Source organism: Bos javanicus, chromosome 5 (genome assembly GCF_032452875.1).
Source record: "Bos javanicus breed banteng chromosome 5, ARS-OSU_banteng_1.0, whole genome shotgun sequence".
In the NCBI taxonomy this organism is placed as follows: domain Eukaryota; kingdom Metazoa; phylum Chordata; class Mammalia; order Artiodactyla; family Bovidae; genus Bos; species Bos javanicus.
Genome location: NC_083872.1, coordinates 110,598,762 through 110,619,357, shown reverse-complemented (window position 1 = coordinate 110,619,357; position 20,596 = coordinate 110,598,762). Strand labels below are relative to the sequence as shown.

General features: G+C 45.8%; 2 protein-coding genes across 3 annotated transcripts in view; one reads left to right on the top strand and one right to left on the bottom strand.

The window, feature by feature from the left end:
• Positions 1 to 7,415, top strand: part of DDX17 (DEAD-box helicase 17) — an 18,318-nt gene extending 10,903 nt beyond the window's left edge. Inside the window, exons 12-13 of one of the 2 annotated variants that reach the window (XM_061418530.1) lie at positions 3,337 to 3,573; positions 4,381 to 7,415. In XM_061418530.1, coding sequence (XP_061274514.1) covers positions 3,337 to 3,573; positions 4,381 to 4,886 — 743 coding nt within the window. In that variant the 3' untranslated portion in view covers positions 4,887 to 7,415. Of the gene's footprint in view, positions 1 to 3,336; positions 3,580 to 4,380 lie in introns of both variants that reach the window. The other variant, XM_061418529.1, reaches the window with a different exon arrangement.
• On the bottom strand, positions 7,413 to 20,596 carry KDELR3 (KDEL endoplasmic reticulum protein retention receptor 3). Its single transcript, XM_061418532.1, has 5 exons — positions 20,319 to 20,596; positions 14,791 to 14,891; positions 10,019 to 10,177; positions 8,897 to 9,149; positions 7,413 to 8,112 (listed from the first exon to the last, which is right to left on the bottom strand). The coding sequence occupies exons 1-5, from the start codon at positions 20,407 to 20,409 to the stop codon at positions 8,072 to 8,074; spliced, it is 645 nt and encodes a 214-aa protein (XP_061274516.1). The 5' UTR covers positions 20,410 to 20,596; the 3' UTR covers positions 7,413 to 8,071.

The following is a 20,596-nucleotide window of genomic DNA, read 5'->3' as shown; positions in this document are numbered from 1 at the left end:
CTGATGTTCTGGAGTTTAAACCCATTATGGTTTTATGCAGAGATATTTTGTGGTACTTTAGCCCTTTCTGAGAAAAATAGGTGTAATTCAAAACTTAATTTTAAAAAATAAGAGTATTTCTATTACAAAGATATTTTTAAATTATTGACATATTTCTTGCTGAGTAAGGCGAGAAGCAACCATATTCCCTATGATACTCAACATAAAGCAAGTATTTGAACTAGATTACAAAAGTAATGAAGGCTTTTTATACATTGCACTCAACGTATTCCCTCCTTCAGAGGTGGTGACTTGCAGCCATGACTGAAAAATTGTCTCTACCCTCTGAGGTCATGTCTGGATCTGTGCGGTTAGAACTTGGGCCTGTTGGGAGAAGAGGCTGAAGCCTGAAAGCAGTTTACATAAAAGCTTTCAGTGATGGTGGTTTTTAAACAGGCTTGCTATGTGCTGGTAGCTTCTTTGTGCATCTTGCCTAGACAATTTAAAATATTTGTTCCATGTCCCCCTGCATTTCTAAACCAAATCAATTGGCTGCCATTAGAATAACTTAGACTCTTCATCCCACCCCCACTCATCCAAGAGAGGGGAGAGGGAACGTATCTGAGTCTGTTTCTTGTTACTCAACATCAGTGCTTGTTTTGGGCCCCTTTGTTTGCTGCCTTGTAAAAATCGAAAGGGGAAACCCACCAAAATGGCAGAATGCTGACCAAGGTCCTACAAGATCCTGGAAAGTGAAGGCTTCTACCTCATAGACAGGGGTGCAATTTTCAGCTGAGTCACCAGGCCTTTTTTCACTTCCTGTCGAGCGATGGCCTCTTAAATATTCCCTTCAGGTAAGTTCTCTGATTCCCATAACTTTATAATAGTCGTCCTCAGGAAATAATAGTCATCCTAGTCATCTTTATAATAGTCATCCTATTTATTCCCCTTCCAATGGGATATTTTTAATTTTTCCTTTTTTTTTTTTGTTTAAACTGCACACTGTTAAGCTAAAAGTGTTGAATTTATTTTGTTTTGTTTTTTAACAGAAGCTTTGATAGCAGCTGCAGATCACTCAGTACATGGCCGAGGCAAATCTACATTGGCCGGAAGCAGCTCTAGATGAGCCTATTGGCTAGTCTCAGTCCCTCCCAATTAGTGATTGGAGATTCAGGCCATGTCATAGGTCTTGTCACCCAAAAAGTTCTTACCCTAGGCAGCTGGCTAAAACATTAACTTTTTGATTTCTTACTCTGCAACAGCATCTTTAAAGCCACCAAGGTAATATTGTGACAGTGCACAAATAACATCAGGGCAGGCTAGACTGGAGAAAACCAAATTCTGCACTTGCTCTTACATGCCCTTAGCCTGCTATATGTGTGCACGTACAAGACACCTTTCTAGTGTGAAGAACTTGCACCATATCTGCCCCCCATTGAACCTCTCCACAAATACTCCCAAGTGTTAGTACCTGAGCTGTTGACTCCAGTCCCCAGTGCTTTCTAGTAGGAAAGCACAAATCTGCGTCAGTGCAGTAATTCAGCCTGCTCTGCTGCCTGTGGTCATACACAATGAGACTGACTAAGGAGCATTCTAGCTCTGAAGATGCGATCGTGGAGCATAATTCCCCACTTCCCCCATCTCACATCCATCCTGGCCCTGTAAATTTTTGTTTCCCTTTTGTTACATCATCATCCCTAGCCGGAGACTCACGCTGCCCCCTGTGATAACTGCCTTCTCGTCTTTCTGGTGTGATTTCAGGACTTTAGGGGTCAGTAAAGACTGAGGAGCCTTTATTGTAATAAGAAACAGACCTAATGCCCCTTTCTTCACAGGCCTTTTAACAGCAGCTGAATTTTTTTTTTTTTTTTTTTTTAATCATCTCCCCTTTCCCCTGAAATTAATCCAGTCTGGGCAATAGATGCAGTCTGACCCTTTGGATGTAACTTACATTTTTTTATTAATTATTTTTTTCTACAATCACCCCAATTATCCTTGGGGGAGGCGTTGGAGGACCTGAAATTTTTACCCGAACCCAGGTTCTCCGGCGCTTGGCAACCAAATGGGGCTACAGAGAAGCATCTAAGCCAGTTCACAGAGCGAGCGTGTGTGGGGACTTCTCACTGCCACGGACCCTTGATGCATGCTCCCCGCGCTCCAGTGGTCCCGTGTCAGAAGGCGGAGTTTTCGAAAGGAGGCCGCCAAAAATAAAAGGCAAAGAGACGGGATCGGCTGCAGCGGTTTCCCAAAGGAGGAGGGAGTGTGCATCGGTCTGGTAACAAACAGAGAATGTTTTTTAATTATTTATATCACAAAAATCTGTGTTTTATCTAGGATATTTTCTGAATATTCTTTGTAAAATGCAGATTTTTTTCCACAAAACATTAGGATTCTTTGTTATATTCTTAAATTTGTTTGTTTTAAGTAGGTAAAAATATACATTTAGTTGGAAGCATTACACTAACATTTACATACTTAAAACTTTAGGAGGTTGTTCAATTCAATTCCCAGCAGTGGACAGAACATTAAACTTGTGTCTCAAGGTTTCATGATGTTTTCCCACACTCTTTGGCTATTTAATTTTCCAGGTTATGTAGATAATCTTTGATAATTGAAGTAAGGACTGAGTTGAAGTAACCTTGAGTTGAGAAAAAAAACTCATTTGGCAAGAGCTGGGCTTGGTAGTACAGTGAAATTTTAGTGTAATGTGCTCTTGTGGTAATTGAAAGAAGAAAGATAATTTGGATGTTTCTGCAAAGGAAAATAAGTGTATTTAACTTTGGCTCTGATCAGTTTTGTCTTTTTTTAATATAAGCAAAAATTTCTTAATCTAAAAATCTTAAGTCTCCATGTAAATGTAGTAATAAAGTATATGAAGTTTTTGTTTTTTTGTTTTTTGTTTTCATTTTGCTCTGTGACTGGTTTAAAGGTAAGTTTGTTATATTACTGGTAGATTTTGCCAGGCTCTCCCAACAGAGTAGAAGTGATTTGGCCTTGTAGCTTAATGGTGGTATCACCTTAAACATTCCAGTTTTGAAAAAGATGGAACTGGAATTTGGTACAACTCCTGTCAGTAATGCTGGTTAAAATATGAAAGAGGCAGGAGTTTGAATAGTTGAATGGGATTCCCTTAGGATTTTACAGCTGATGCTTTCTCTGCATGTCCAAGCATCATTAATCCTCTTTTACTCTGTTGGGATGAGTCTTTTTTGTTCCTGTTCAGAGTGGTCACTAACTTAGTCTTCTCTCCTCTTGCTGTCATCTGCATTCGTGCTTCCCACCTGTTGTTGGCATGTCCTTTACCTTCTCTTTCCCTGCCACATCAACCTACACACTGACTCATCGTTGGCTTTGAAGATGTGGAAGATGTCAAGTTTGTGATCAACTATGACTATCCAAACAGCTCAGAGGATTATGTGCACCGTATTGGCCGAACAGCCCGTAGCACCAACAAGGGCACTGCCTACACCTTCTTTACCCCAGGGAACCTAAAGCAGGCCCGAGAGTTGATCAAAGTGCTAGAAGAGGCTAATCAGGCTATCAATCCAAAATTGATGCAGCTGGTGGACCACAGAGGAGGCGGCGGAGGAGGGGGTAAGGGTAAGTCCTGGAGTTTTCCAGGTACTGCCAAGGTATCTTTTTTGTGTTCATTGTGCCTTGTTGTTAATGCAGTGGAGGTTAATGTTACGTTGCTTAATAATTGTTCATAATCTCTTGAGTAAGACAGTAAGAGGTCTGAGTGACTGTCATAGCCTTAGGTAGTACGTTTTGAGTTTTCCATATGGAGAAATGAGTAAAGTTATATAGGCATAGTTACTGGATCTGAATTGAACAGTTGTGAAATATACTAGCTAGGACCTGTGTTTCATGCCCTTTCCCTCAGCTTACTATATGTTGAAGCTCTACATCAAGATTCCCTTAGAAGTTTTTAAAAGTACAGACTTTTTTTTTAAGTGGGCTTGGAATTGAACTAGGAACCTGAACTTTTCAAAACCCTAAAGCTTGAGAGATTACTGTGATGCAATTAAGGTCTGGAAAGTAACATTTGAGAACCAGTGTGCACTAATAGAGGATTCCTTTTTAGTCATATGAACCTAGCTGCTTGGGGGTTTTTTGTTTTTAAATCATCCTTACCATTTTCCCTGCATTTTTAAGTGTGTGTTTCTTGGTAATCCTCAAAAAAAAGGCAAAAGATGAAAAGTTAAATATCCTTTAATGTTTACCATTCTTTGAAGGTGTCTTCTTAAAGAATCAAATTATATTTTTAAAGTAGTTACTTGGAAGCTGACTTAGCTAAAGATCAAGAAAGAATATTGAATACTTTCGTGTCTAGTAACATTTTTACATGTGGTTATGTTTGGATCATATATCTGGCATTCAAAATTCTTGTGTCTTCATTAGGCGGCCGTTCTCGATACCGGACCACTTCTTCAGCCAACAATCCCAATTTGATGTATCAGGATGAGTGTGACCGGAGGCTTCGAGGGGTCAAAGATGGTGGCCGGAGAGACTCTGCAAGCTATCGGGATCGTGGTGAAACCGATAGAGCCGGTTATGCTAACGGCAGTGGCTATGGAAGTCCAAATTCTGCCTTTGGAGCACAAGCAGGCCAATACACCTATGGTCAAGGCACCTATGGGGCAGCTGCTTATGGCACCAGTGGTTACACAGCCCAAGAATATGGCGCTGGCACTTACGGGGCCAGTAGCACCACCTCAACTGGGAGAAGTTCACAGAGCTCTAGCCAGCAGTTTAGTGGGATAGGCCGGTCTGGGCAGCAGCCACAGCCACTGATGTCACAGCAGTTTGCACAACCTCCAGGAGCTACTAATATGATAGGTTACATGGGGCAGACTGCCTACCAATACCCCCCTCCTCCTCCTCCTCCCCCTCCTTCACGTAAATGAAGCCACTCAAGTGGTAGTGACTTGTGCAGACTTAACTACATTTAAAGGAACGCTATCTTTTCCTGTTTTTCTCTTCCCTTTTTCTTTCTCTTTTATAATTTTTCCCCAACCATTGTGATTTGTCTTTCATGCAAATTAGTTAGGATTCACTGCCAGGTTTCTTCTGCCTGCCAAAATGATCCAGTCTGTAATAACAGATTTTGTAAAAGTATATATATGTATGTATAGCCGACTGGAAGAGGTTTTCCCCCCAACTTCTTGCATGTTGAGGATATTTGAACTATTTTTCATCTTAAAAGAAAAAGTAAGGTATTAGGCCCTTTTGTGGGAGCCTGTTTTTTTTTTTTTTTTGTCCTGAGTTTGGGGTGGGGGGTGGAGGGTTGAACTCTGCAGAAGATGGCGCCTGTGCTTTAAATTGCTCTCGTACTGGGATAGAAAACCAAGAGGGAGTTCCCTACACATTTTCTGTATATTTTTTTTTTCCTTTGGTCTTTTTCAAGCTGGAACAAGGTTCCTTAGGCCTGATGAGTTGTTAAGACAGTGCTTTGCCATTGTCATTTTGGCTGATTGCTTCTTTAAGTGCATTTGATAGTTTAAAGAAAAATCCTAATTGGCTTTGTCTCCTTTACATTCTGCTTTCTCCCTTCCCAAGTACTGAAACAACTTTCTAATTGTCAGGTTAGAAATTAAATTGCTGAGATAAAGAGTTTTTTTAAGTGTATCTTTAAAAACCCAAATGTTTATTGCAGTGGTTAAATGTAGTGTCTCAGCATCTGGGTGGAAGCTGCCTGTTTTTTTTCCCCCATGACCAGGGACCATCTGAAATACATCTTCCTAACCAGACAGCTGCTGTGAGCAGAATGAACATAAATGCTCATTGGAAATTTATTAACCGGTTAAATATGCATTCACCTGCAGTGTAAGAACTACGTTTAATTATAAACAATGTAGTCAGTGGGCAAATTTTCTTTTTAAACCCAGTATTTGTAGAGCTAGAGTAACAGCAACTCTTTATTGGCTACTCATCCCTTTTGGCCAAGTTATCTTGAAGGGTCTAAAGGGTTTATTGAGAAAGAACTCTTATTGTCTTCATACTGTGTTCTCTTCAGTGCTTTGTAACAGCTTTTGGATGCAAATTTTCCTCAGCATCCTTTCGCACTCAGCTTTTTACAGGTAGGTAGTGCTTAAGAAAAGTTAGAGGACTAAAGCCCAAGTCCTTTTACTTTTCCTCCACCTGAAAGGTAGGTGAGATTGTCCCTTTTGTAGTAATACCAACTGTTTTACTGAGACTTCCTATAGCAGATGGGCCTGGAAAGAAATTTCTGCTCTTGTGTTCACTGTAAAGAGGACAAGGAGATCAGACAGCTTCAGAAATCTCTTCATATCCAGTGTGGGAGTGTTAATTTTTTATTGGTGTTATCAGTATTGTTGATGGTGTAGTTAAAAGGGGAAGGCTTCATTGCATTCTTTGGCTTAGGCCTGAGAGTGCTTACTGGTTTGTAAGATCAAAATATCTAAATGTTTGAGGTCTTTGTTTTCCTCTTAAAACTCTTCAGGGAGAGAGAAGGGATTGTTTCTGAGGGGTACTGGAAAGTGTGGTTGAATGTGCAACATACAGGTAGGTTGTCAGCGTAAGCTGAAATACATGCATGTGAGAACTTGACATCTTTTTTTCCCCTACTTTCCTCTTTCCTAACTTCTCTTTCTCCTCCTCATGGAAGTTGAGGCTGAGGGAGGGTGGTAGGCACAGGAGAAGCAACGGCAGCTCTTCTCTGTGCTTCACACCAAAGTGTCTCCCTGCGAGAGAAGTATGTCTCAGCACTGACGAGTCCACTGTAGACGTTTTTTTAATACACCAAAATCTGATTTAAACACAAAGGTGCCACCACGGGGGTGTCCTCTCTCATAAGTCTGAAAGCATCCCTTTGTGAGAAAGGTCTTGGGGCAAACAGGCAGTAAGTATTTGGTCTGCTTGCTTCCCTTTTTCCACCAGGGATTGTTATGATAAAGACAAAATAACAGCATATCCTGAAACTCAAAAGCTGTTGTGGCCTGAGCACAGCTAAGATCTTAGTATTACTGAGCTTTTCCTATATAGCTCCAGAGTGAAGTCTTCTGCCTTTGTGTCTGCCACTCATGATTCAGGTTCTGCCTTTGCTTCAGAACATGAGCAGAAGAATTCTCGTTTGATGCTAATAATTGCAGTCATGACAAACTCACCTAGGGGAAGGAGTTAGTTCTGCATTAAGCTGTGGGGCTGCTTCTCCCCATTGCTCCCTAACAATTCATTGTGTGGACTTCTCTCATCTAAAAGGTTGGTGGCTTTTGCTTGGGATCAGTGCTCTCTATTTATGTCCTTGCTGGTCTCTGAACACATTCCTGTTGCGTTAAGACTTGAAAGATTTGTAGATGTGTGATGTTCAGGCACAGGATGCTAAGAGCTTATGTTACTATTCTTAGTTTGTAAATTGTCCTTTTGATACCATCTTGTTTCTTTTGTAGGTATAAATAAAACACTGTTGACGATAAGGTGTGAGATTTTTATTGCTTAAAAAAAGGTGTAACCTAATGATAGTCTCTTATTTTTATTTGCTTCAAGACCATGTTCGATTGACTTGACACCTTAGCACCTAAAACTGTGAAAGGGAGGTGGGATTAATTGGTCTTAATGTGAAAAAAACTTGAGTCACAAACCATCAAGACGATACCTAGTAGGTAAAAAGCCTGGGGTGTTTGCTCACAACATTTCCCACCTGGTGGTGACACCTTTGTATCTTGACTCCCTAAGCATGATGGTCTCCTACCTGGAAAGTAAAAGTTCACCACAACAGTATACTCATTTGGGGCTTTTGACTCATACACAGTAGGGTGTATTTCCATATGGGGATTGGCTGTTCGTTAGCATGAGTCTCACTCCAGGGAACAGTAGTTGACTCCATCCATTCTAAGGTTTGCTTGATGGTTCAGTTGACATTGTGAGGATGTACCATACTTGCATGATTGGCCCATTTTAATTACCTCTATAATTTAAGGGAGATAGTGATGAGGAAATAGAAGGATCAGTGCTTTGCTAAATTCCACATGAAGTATTTCTCTGACGTCAGTTGTGTCTAAATGGCCCAGGAGAGCACATCAGATGGTTTGCTTTGTGTCCTTGTTAGGGTGTAGAACATCTCTGATGGCCTTCAAATTGGCATTGGAAGACTTAACTTCTTTCCTTTAAGGACTAAAAGAAAATTAAGCTGAAATTAGAATTTTTCATGAAAGGACTCCTTTACAACTTTGTATGATCTTGTATCTAATGCCCTTCCCTAACCTGCAGGGAAGATGCCACTGCAGGTTAACTACAGATAGACTGACTCCCCCTTGGACACATACCACCACCCCCTCTTTTGGTAGGCCATGAATCTAGCACTTGTCCTTAATTCTGTTTCACATCTCACAGCACATCAACGGTTTTCATCAGCTACACTCTTGAGAAATGTCCCCATCTCCACTGATGACCACCTCCTGGGCAATTGTAACTGCCCCATATCTCCCTGCTTTGGCTGCCTTTTATCCTACACAGCAACTGGTTTTCATATGACCCAGTTGCTGCTATTTGTGATTAGAATGCATTGTGAATGTCCTACCCTGACTTAACAGAGACCCTACTCTGGATTGATATCTCTCACCATACTAGCCTTTTAGTCTTGTATCATGCCAGGCTGGTTTCTGCCTTGGGGCTTACAAACTTAGAAATGGATAATTGTTTGTCCTTTATTGCCCTAACCCAAGTGTCAAATGTCGTCTCACAGCTGTCTTCCCTGCACACTGTATATAAAAATAGGATTATTGGTCTATACTTTTTCATAGCGCTTAGTTTCCTGAAAACATTTGTCTTTTGCGTTAGAATGTAAGCACCATGAAGCACACAGACTTTTCCTGTGTTCACTTCCATATCCCCTCGAACACTGAGTGGATTGTTAATCCTGAGCTGGTGCCAGTGACACTGTTTTCCCAGCACCTACCTTTGGTCACATACAAGTAGAAGAAGTCACAGTAGAAGATGGTTTGTACTACCCCAGACACCACTGCAATTTGGTCATAGAAATTCTCAGTCTGGTATCGCCTGATCCAGTTAGCCAGGTAGAGGGCCCGGTATAGGCCAAGAAAGAACAGATAGTGAGTAGTAATGGTCTCGGCCTCTCCAGTCTTGCTGATCATGAAGAGCTGGGGCAGAATGGCCACTGATTCCAGGTAGATGGAGAAAGTCCAGAGGATCTGAGCCAAAGAGAAGAATCCAGAGGAGGCTGATCAAGAAGGGGCCACCTTTAGTTACCAAAACAATGTTTATTGGTGAGAATACAGTGATGCAAAACCAGTTTAAAGATAACTCTTTCACCATTTTTTCAGGTTTTGTTTACTTAATAGCCGCTCCACACAGCTTGCAGGACCAGAGATTGAACCAAGGCCACAGGCAGTGAAAGATTGGAACCCCAACCATCAGATGGTCAGGGAACTCCCAGAATCATGTTCTTGACATTTTTAAATGTTTTCATCAGTGTGTCACTCAACCCCTTTCTTTGAAAGTAAAAAAAGACTCAAGTGTACTGCTTTTTCCAGAACAGTATGAATGTTGCTATGGAACAATTTTTTAATTGTTGCAGAATTCTATCATATATAAATGTATATATGTTATATATACATATATATATGTACAAATGTAAATTTATCATATATAAATTCTATCATATAAACTCGCCTTAATTGAGCCTATGGTTTCTCAAAATACAATCCATGAACATCAGTATCAGAATCTCCTCAGATGCTTATTGCCCCACAGATTCTTGAGTCAGGCCAGACCTACTGAGTTGAAAATGGTCTGGACTGTGCTTTAGTATCCATTAATCACCTGTTGAACAGAGGGTTTCAGCCTTACGTGGTACTGTGATGCCTGCTTTGTTTATGAACACGACTACTTAGACATGCCTATTTTTAAGAAGAGCACTGTGGATAGCTTATTGGTAATTTCTAAACTCATAACAAGTAACGGCCACAGTTGTAGAAGGCCAGCTCTGGTATTACCAAGGTGAGGGTTTTAGGGAATGTGTTTACGTTTGGAAATGAGTACTCTGGGTCCCTTCCCTTACCTCCAGAGGAGTGAAACTGTAGTTCTCAAGGAAGGAAAGGCCAATGACAGGGACCAGAAGAAACTCCAGGCGGAATGTATCATTCTCACTGTCAAACGTTTTCCGAAATTTCCCATAGATCATGTACACTGTGACATAGGCGCAGAGGAGAAAAACCATCTGAAAAGGGAGACAGACACATGGGAATCAATGAAGTCATTTTCCCAACCTACTTTTGGGGCTTCAAAGTTATCCTAAATTCAGTCGCTAAGTTGTGTCTAACTTTGCGACCCCATGGACTGCAGCAAGCCAGGCCTCCCTGTCCATCACCAGCTCCCGGAGTTTACTCAAACTCATGTCCATTGAGTCAGTGATGCCATCTAACCATCTCATCCTCTGTTGTCCCCTTCTTCTCCCGCCTCCAATCTTTCCCAGCATCAGGGTCTTTTCCAGTGAGTCAGTTCTTTTCATCAGGTGGCCAAAGTATTGGAGTTTCAGCTTCAGCATCAGTCCTTCCAATGAATATTCAGGACTGATTTCCTTTAGGGTGGACTGGTTGGATCGCCTTGCTGGGGACTCTCAAGAGTCTTCTTCAACACCATAGTTCAAAAGCATCAATTCTTGGGCACTCAGCTTTCTTTACAGTCCAACTCTCACATCCATATATGACTACTGGAAAAAACAGAACTTTGACTACATGGACCTTTGTTGGCAAAGTAATGTCTCTGCTTTTTAATATGCTGTCTAGGTTGGTCATAGCTTTTCTTCCAAGGAGCAAGCAAGCGTCTTTTAATTTCATGGTTGCAGTCACCATCTGCAGTGATTTTGGAGCCCAAAAAGATAAAGTCTCTTATTGTTTCCATTGTTTCCCCATCTATTTGCCATGAAGTGATGGGACTGGATGCCATGATCTTAGTTTTCTGAATGCTGAGTTTTAAGCCAACTTTTTCACTCTCCTTTTTCACTTTCATCAAGAGGCTCTTTAGTTCTTCTTTAGTTCTGCCATAAGGGTGGTGTCATCTGCATATCTGAGGTTATTGATAGTTCTCCCGGCAATCTTGATTCCAGCTTGTGCTTCATCCAGCCCAGCATTTTGCATGATGTACTCTGCATATAAGTTAAATAAGCAGGGTGACAATATATAGCCTTGACATACTCCTTTCCCAATTTGGAACCAGTCTGGTGTTTCATATCCAGTTCTAACTGTTGTTTCTTGACCTGCATACAGATTTCTCAGGAGACAGGTCAGGTGGTCTGGTATTCCCATCTCTTGAAGAATTTTCCACAGTTTGTTGTGATCACACAGTCAAAGACTTTGGCATAGTCAATAAAGCAGAAGTAGGTGTTTTTCTGGAACTCTCTTGCTTTTTCAATGATCCTACAGATGTTAGCAATTTGATCTCTGGTTCCTCTGCCTTTTCTTAATCCAGTTTGAACATCTGGAAGTTCACGGTTCACATACTGCTGCCTGAGTTGGGACCTACCAAACCTGAGCACGCGTATTCTGCCTTCAGTTGGAAAAGGTGAAGTGTGTTTGCAATTTCTGAATTGAATCTGAAGCTTTCTGTTAAGTGACTCCATGCTTCTAACTGGGACTGATAGTTGCTACCATGATGACCCCAAGGTGCCCAGGTGTCCTCTCACTGTGGAGCATTAGGCAAAAATAAAAGAGAGAACTGGTCTTTGTCGAGTGATTTAGCAGTAGCGTTCCAGGGCTCTTTTAAAGCCTCAAGTTCTTAGGTCTGCATCAGTGAATTGAGAGCGTACTTCTACAAAGACTAAAATTCCTTGAATCAGGTGATAATCAATGCTTCAGAAAAGTGCTCTTTTCCTAACTAGAGTAGCTGTCCTCCAGCATATAATGGTTTTATAATTGGCCTCTAACCTAGGCCAGAGGCTCTCAAACCTGAATGTGCATCAAAATATAGAGGGCTGCCCCTGCCCCTACCCTCAGGGGCAGGGGGGTTTCACTTAGTGGGTCTGAGTAGGCCTGAGAATTTTGCATTTCTAGCACGTTCCTATGTGATACTGCTGCTGGTGGTCCAGGACCACACTGGCCTAGAAAAGTGTTTGCACTTCAAAACTCAGGTTATTTCCTCAAAGCCTTTTTCTTACAGAACGAGGCACACGTGCTCTGTGTTACCATACCCCCATGTAACAAGACTCATCGCTGCTTGTGATCATATGTTCTGTAAATGTCTATGGACCAGCCTGTCTCCCCTTGGAGAGAAGATTCCCTAAGACGGTCCATGCCCTGTCTGCCTCTGAATCTAACTCAGGGCCCCAAACAAATGTTGGAATGAGTGAACGAATCAATGAAAGAGATCACTTCTTCATTTCACACATTTGGAAACTGGCCTCTTTGAAGACTAGACCTCATTCAACCATGGCAAGGGCTGGGTCTACAGTTCCCGCCAGGACTGCCCAAGTCAAACCCTTGGGAAGAGAAATTAACTAAGCAGGCAGCGTTTGCTTACTTCCGTGTTGGATTTAAGTAAACAGCAATTTCAGGATCTTGGATTGACGTTCACACTGAGTTCAACACACCACAAGTAAGAGCATCCTCCATTCTACCAATTCTAGGAACAAGATGCCCAGAATCCCAAAAGGACATCTCTGATATGGAGAAAGAGAACTCACTTTTAGTTAAATATCTTCTGGGAGCTAGGTATATTACATAGATTCCCATCTTATTTTCACAATAGCCCGGCAAGATAGTTAGGATTCCGCCCATGTAGCTTTTTTACCTTAAAAACAGGACTCCTATTAGACAATGTGCCCAACTAAAAACCACATATTCCAGCCTCCTTTGCAGATAAGGATGGTCAGTGACATGTAGATGGAAGTCACTGGAAAGCTCTATGAAAAGGGCTTACCCAGCTGGCAGGCACCCTATTGCTCTTTTTCCCCTTCCTCCTCCTTCCTATCCCGAATGTGATGTGATGGTAGGAGCTCTAGTACCTATTTTGTGACCCTGAGGCAACCTTAAGGATAGATATCACATTCAGGCTAGCTATATAATTTTCAAGGCTTCTTGTTAAAAAATAAGAATTTCAAAATGGCAAAAGCCAAGTATTAAACCAAGCAAAGGGCCCTTCTGAGCAACTGCATGGGTAACAAACTCAAGTACTGGTCACACTAAAGCTGGCAGAGCAGAAAAAGTTAAAAGAGCTGCCATCCCAGGCTTAGACTACCCACTTCGAGATTTTGTTTTATGAGTGAGGTAAAAATAAATCCTAACCTTATTAAAATAACCCACATCTCTGCTACCAGCATCCAGTTACATCTCAATTTACTGACTCTGAAATCTGGGCTCTTTCCACTAAATTGTGTTGGATGATTGGTTAAAGCCTCAGAAAATGTCTCACTCCAACACAACCTCACAGCTATGACCCAGGGCTGAAAGATGTTCAGTTTCTCCTTCTGTAAAATAGGACCAAACTTCAAAGCAACAGCTTCCCACTGCAAAACGGAATCCAAATGGTTCACCTGCACCATCTGCCCTCACCCAGGCCTCTGTCGGCATCCCCACCACCAGCGGGCAGCCCTCGCCTGCTGTTCTCCCACTGAGTCTGCCTTCTGTCTGCCCTTTGAATACATCAAGCTTGTTCCTGTCTTGGGGGGGTCTTTGCACCAGCTATTCCTTCTGGTTGGAAATGTCTTCCTCTGAGCTTTGTTTCCTGTGTCATTCAAATCTCAGTTTACACATCCCCTCTTTGGAGAGGCCCTTCTTGACCACACTCTCTAAATAGCTCCCTCAGTGGAGTCACTCAGTCGTGTCCGACTCTGTGACCCCATGGACTGCAGCACGCCAGGCTTCCCTGTCCATCACCAACTCCCAGAGCTTGCTCGAACTCATGTCCATCGAGTCGGTGATGCCATCCAACCATCCCATCCTCTGTCAGCCTCTTCTTCTCCTGCCCTCAATCTTTCCCAGCATCAGGGTCTTTTCCAAATAGCTTCCTAGTCATTCTCTATCATGTAACTCTGCTTTTAAAACTTTTTGTCTTTATAATTAAAGGGAAACAGCATCCCATTTTAATTATTTGCATAGCCTTCTCCCTAGCCAGTTTTTCTTACTTGTTTCATTATCTGTCTCCCCAGTTATATTGTAGGTTCCATGAGTACGGGTGTCTCGTATTTCTCCTTCAGGTTCCTAGCTCACATGCATGCTCAGTTGCTCAGTTGTGTGCTCTTTTACCCTATGGATTGTAGCCCACCAGGCTCCTCTGTTCATGGGATTCTCCAGGCAACCTACTGGAGTAGGTTGCCATTTCCAACTCCAGGGGATCTTCCTGGAGATCAGAGATTGAACCTGTGTTTCTTGTGTCTCCTGCACTAACAGGAGGATTTTTCACCACTGGGCCACCTGGGAAGCCCTCTTAGCTCACAGTAGGTGCTCAATAAATATTTGTCAGATAAATGGACCAATAAGCTCTCTGAAAGCTCAGAGCATCGTGTTTCCTTTTTTGTTTATTTTTTAACCATTGTAATAGTTTTTATTGAGTTTTTAATATACGATAACTATTGTATATTTACAGGCATTACCTTGTTTAATTTTCACAACAAAACCCTCTGAGGCAAGTATAACGATCTTCATTTTGCAGAGGAGGAAACCAAGGTACACAGAGGCCAGAAGCCTTGCCCAAGCCCAGGCCCCATAGCTACTAACAGCAAAGCCAGGAATCAAACCTAGGTCTGGCTGGTTCCCCAGCCTGAGTCCCCAAGCATAAACTGTCTCACCATCTGGGGGTGCTCAGCAGGCCCCCCACCATGGCTGCCCATCCCCTCACCTTCATTACTGTGTTGTAGATGGAGATGAAGTTGGTGAACAGGTCCAGGTACCTGGTGGTAAAGACGAGAGCGAAAAGGATCTGGCTCTTCCCAGAGATGCCTGCGGTTGGATAGGGACAAGAGACAATAAGAATCCAGGCTCCCAGGCTCACACACACTCCAGAAGCCCAGAGCCTGAGCTGGAAAGGCCTCCAGAGTACCCGCTTAGTGGTGACACCCTGTCCAGGGCACTGGCACCCCCGAGGGTCAGGAAACACTCCTTCCCATTGATCACTTGAATCTATCCTCTCACCAGACTGTAATCTGTCACCCAGTCTCCAAATAGAGACATGGACGCCGAGTTCACATGGCCCCCGCACGTGCCTGCCTCAGTTCCTGCTCTGGGGAGGGTGTAGGGGTGGTTGGAGTCGGGCTTGAGAGGAGAGGTGTCAAGGCTTCTCTTCATTCCACCTCCATCGTTCCACTGACGGGCCTCCAAGCTCCATTTTTTTTGGAACAGCTGACTGGCTCTACAAGGGGCTGACTCATCAGGGAGACCACAGCAGGTGGAGGAAGGCACAGGGCCAGGGAGCATTCTATTTCATGTTTCCAAATTTTGAGTAAAAAAAGGTTTTTTTTTCTAGTTATAAAAGTTACAACTATTTTTACTCTTTGTAGAACAAAAACCAGGTAATACCCGGTCAGTCGCTAAGTTGTGTCTGACTCTTTGTGACTCTATGGGCTGTAGCCTGCCCATCTCCTCCGTCCATAGGATCTCCCAGGCAAGAATACTGGCGTAGGCTACAGTCGCCTTCTCCAGAGGATATTCCTGACCCTGGGACTGAACCCGAGCCAAGTTGGCAGGCAGATTCTTTACCAGTGAGCCACCTGGGGAACTATACACAGAAATGTAAATTTTAAAACAGCAGTCTTCTGAGTCACAAAGCCTGCGTGTGTAACCTTCCTGATCTTTGTTGGCACACACATACACACATACACATACACAACACACCCACAACATATACAACATGTAATGGACGCTCAAACCCACAAAACTGGGTTCCTACTTACCATGCTATTTTCTCATCTGCTTTGGTCTCTTTCCTTTTTGAACTTTTTATTTCAAAATAATTTCAGATTTACAGAAGAGTTGTAGACAGTACAGAGAGGCCCCATACACCCTTCACCCGGCTTCCCCTAATGTTAACACCTTGCATGATGTCAGGCGAGCGTATGCTCCTCGGTTCTGTCTTGTCACAGAATGACGTCACAGAGTGATTGGAGTGACGGACATTAAAGCCCTCGGCATGTCACAGCTCTCGGGTCTCAAACAGACCGTGTTATAGCTCTTAGACAAATCAGTGTTAAAGCTCTGTGTTACAGCTCTATTTTATTTAGAAAATAGCAGGAAAAACCATCCTCGAGGTGTGAGGGCATGTAGACCCAAAGACGCCAAGAGAAGAGCGCCCCAGCACGCAGGAGAGACAGAGAGACCCCCGGCCCTTTGGCTCCTCTTTTTATATGTTTTTTCTCCCCGTGGGCCTGCCCTCTGTAAATTGGGCTAGCCAGGAGTGTTGTTTGTTGTACCTGAGGTCCTCACTCCGATCCTCGGACCTTCCTTTGTTCTATTTTCATGGACTTTTCCCTTCCTTATCTTGTAGCCACTGCCATTCTGGACTCCTGTTTCCTATTCTAACTGAACATTTGCCAAAACTAAGAAACTGATATCAGTAGAGCACTATTGGGGTATCCCAATAGTGGATAGCTCCCAATAGTGAGCTGGGTAGCTCAGCTGGTAAAGAATCCACCTTCAATGCAGGAGACCCTTTCGATTCCTGGGTCAGAAAGATCCCCTGGAGAAGGGACAGACTACCCACTCCCGTATTCTTGGGCTTCTCTGGTGGCTCAGATGGTAAAGAATCTGCCTGCAATGTGGGAAACCTGGGTTCAATCCCTGGGTTGGGAAGATCCCCTGGGGGAGGGCATGGCAACCCACTCCAGTATTCCTGCATGGAGAATCCCCATGGACAGAGGAGCCTGGCGGGCTACAGTCCATAGGGTCACAAAGAGTCGGACATGACTGCGTGACTAAGCACAGCACAGAGCACTGTTGACTAAACTCCAGACTTTATTCAGATTTCACGTTTGCCCATTCATGCCCTTTTCCTGTTCCATATGCCGATCCAGGATTTGAGGCTGCATTTAGCCATCATGCTCCTTGGTCAACTTTTGGCCACTTTTGATACATGGTCATGGCGGTGGTTCCAGGGTGAAGCGAGCAGCCCTGCCTCCCGTTTCTCTCACCCCGTTAAACCCACAGCGGTCTGGGTCCATCACCAACCCACTCCTATGGTCCATGATGCCCACGTTTCTGCAGCCAAACATCAACTCTGTCCTCACTCACCCAGCTCTTCAAGAGTCAGTGGGGCACTCCATCTATTCCAACCACACCCTTCTCCAGGTTTCTGCCACTGCCCACACTGCCAGCTTCTCACCTCCCCTGGCTGCTCCTCAAACCCTAATCCTCAGAGGGTGAGCTCTCTTCTCCCTCTATTCCTTTATCCCATCCCACACATGAGGGACCCTCCAGCTCCAGACTCTCCTTGGTTCTCTGACCTACATATTTCTGCCTGGCGGAGCCCACCATCTCCCCCTGAATCCCCTCCTTCTCCTATCTTCCGTCCTTCATAAATGCCACCACCATTCCCTCCATGTTCAAGCCAGAAAACCAAGAGCCATCCTTGAATCTCTTTCACCTTTGTCCCCTCATCTCTGGACTTCACTCTAAAGGTGATGGGTTGATTGGGTAGCTGGACACCCAGAAGTGACATTACCTGATTCAGGGTTTGACTCCTTTGTACACCTGATTGGTACCTTTTCTAATGATCCCTCTGGTGGGAGACATTCATTCTGGGGAAGGTGGGGGGACAATTTTAATGCCTGAGGATGAACACTGCTGAAGCCCCTCGCATTTTGGAGGGCTCTGGGTCCATGTGCCAGCTTTCCTACCAGCATGGCAAGCCTGAGTCTCACACTTGGCATCTGTAAAATGGACTGACATGAGGCCTAAATAGGATTCAATGTGGAATACAAGTGTCTTCTTGGGGGGTTGGCAGGGGGCCTGGCTGCAGGGGAAGGAGCCCTCTGGGGGAGAGGGTGGAGTCCAGGAGGCAGTAACCGGGCCAGGTCGGGCTGAGACTGTCTACACCACCTCCCAGAGCCCGCACTTAGGTCTGGCCGGTGCAGGGGGCCTCAACCGCATTCAGGAGGGTCCAGTAGGAGGCTCTACTGGGTGACACAAGGCTATCCCCCCACATAGCTTCTTTCCACTCCTCCCCTCTTTCCATCCCCAGCCTGCCAGGCCCCTGGGCTTCACTCACATTTTCCCTAGCATTTTGGGAACCCTGGCGGTCTTCAGTGCATTGGTTTTCCACACTCTTTAAAAACCAGTGAATAATTTCCACCAAAGCAAACCACACACGGAGACCTCAGGACGGAGAGGAGAACAGGAGCCTGGACCTGGCCAGAGTCCCCTGGGGGACCCACTGACCAGGTGCAGACCTCCTACCCTTTGACAGATAAAGACAACTGAGGCCCCAGGTCACACAAGGAGTCAGTGGCAGAGTGCGAATGGAGTGCCAGTCTCCTGCCTTTGGGGCTGGGTCGCTGGGGTGTCACCCAGGCCTGCTCCTGGGGGAGGCGCTCACCTCCTCTGTTCCCAACCAGACCTGTGCTGATCCCTCTCCACACACACAAGGGCCCTCCTGCTCATCTGCCCTTTGCTTTTCCCATTGCTGTTGTTTAGTCGCTCAGTCGTGTCTGACTCTTTGTGACCCCATGAACTGTAGCCTGCCAGGCTCATCTGTCCACGGGATTCTCCAGGCAAGAATACTGGAGTGGGTTGCCATTTCCTTCTCCAGGGGATCTTCCTGACTCAGAGATCTCCTGCATTGCAGGCAGATTCTTTACCATTGAGCCACTCAGCATCTCTGACAAACCATATAATTTAGTTGGTTGCTACCACCGTTGCTGGCTGACGGCCTCCCACCTCTAAATTCAGCCCCACCAGGCCAGGATCTCTGCCTGGGTGGCCGGCTTCTATCCCAGATGCCTGGCAGAGCAGGTGGGGAACAGCGCCCTCTCCTGGTCATGGTGGCTCACCCTGTCCAAGACCCTTCCCCGCAGGGACAGGTCCAGGCTAGATTCTGCCCCTCACTGGAGCCTCTCTCAGCATTCCTGGCCCACTTCCCCTAAGTGGGAACCTGAGAACCAACCTGTGAGTGCCTATCTCCCTGGAGACCCCAAACCCAAAAGGCCTCCAGGTCTGGAATCACTCCCTCTGCAATGACACTCACAGCACCCACCTCTTACCCCCAACCCCTTCCCTCCTGCTTCGATGCTGCTCTTTCAGCCTCTCCCACAGCTTCCAGAGTCCCCTTACAAGCCCCCTCCCCTGCTCCAAACTTTCCTTGACTCCCAGTCCCAACTCCCTAGCCTTTAGCAGACAAGGCCCTTTCACATCCGACCAATGTCCTCCGCCGGTGGACTGGTCTCCCCTCAGGACCACCCTGAAGACAGGCTGCTCCCCGTTTTCAGGACATGCCCTGCCATCTGTGACACCACAAGCCTATCCTATGTGACAAGCTGCCTGTCTTCCAGGACAGCAGCACAGAGCTGCTCCCTCCATGAAGCATTCAGGGGTCCACTCCCTACCTCACTGGCCCCCACGAGGAGTCCGTGCCCTTCTCTGTAGGCCCTCACCCCAGCGCCAAGCACAGGGCAGGCGCCTCCAGGACACCAGTGGACAAAGATGGCTGCAGGCCGCTCAGACAGCCTCTTAATGCACTGGGTCTGTTTGGCCACCACCGGTCCAGCCCTGAAACTGAAACGTCTCTGACCCCCCAGCGGGGCCGCCAGACTGCTGGGCAAAAGGGGGACCCCCTTCCACCCTCTCTGGGCTTCTGCTCATGGGCAACTCTGTGCCCACGTGGGCCTAGCTGATGCCTCTCCTGCCACATCACAAGGAAAGCGCCCAGCTGGGGGGTGGGGGTGGGATGGGGGGATGTCTGGCAGGGGGCAGGGGAGAGGGGAGAGGGGGAGGGGGAGGGCAAGAGAAGACCCTGAGAGTCTGGAGCCCCTTCCTGTGTGTTCACCTCCTTCGCCCCGACCTCCCATTCCCCACCTGGGGCATGAGTGAGGGTAGAGGGCAGAAGGGGCCCCAAGCGGTGCTGCTCCTGGGCAGCAAAGGGGGTGTCACCTCCTCTCTATCCCCCCCTTCCAACCACCAGTGGCCATGCCAAGTGGTGGGGGAGGGAGGGAGGCAACCCTCCGTTACCTCCACGGGTCCGTTTCCTTTGATACGGTACAAGTGTACATTTTCTTTGGAAGCTAAGCTGTGCGAAGACAGTTTCAAGCACCCCCAAGCCGAAGTCCCCACCCTGCAGAGACATTCAGGAGACTCTTCCCCTCCAGCCTCGCAGCAGGGGCGTGGGGCTGCCCCCTCCTCCGCCCCCGGTCCCCACCTCCCGCCCGGGACGCGCGCCCTCACCCGCGCAGCACTTGGACCTCCAAATCTTCCCCAGAAGCAGGATCATGGCCAGGAGATGGCTCAGGTCGCCGAGGATCCGAAACACGTTCATGGTCCGGCCCGCGCGCAGCCAACTCCTGGGAAACTTTTCTGGCGGGCGAGGCGGCTGCCACGTCCCCGGCCCCGGCCCCGGCCCCGGCCTGTGGGTCCTGCGCCCCCGAGCTCCGCGCTCCCGTCCGGGCGCGGCCGCTCCGCCAGCGCGCTCTTGGCCGGGCGGTGACGTGGCCGGGCCGGCGGCC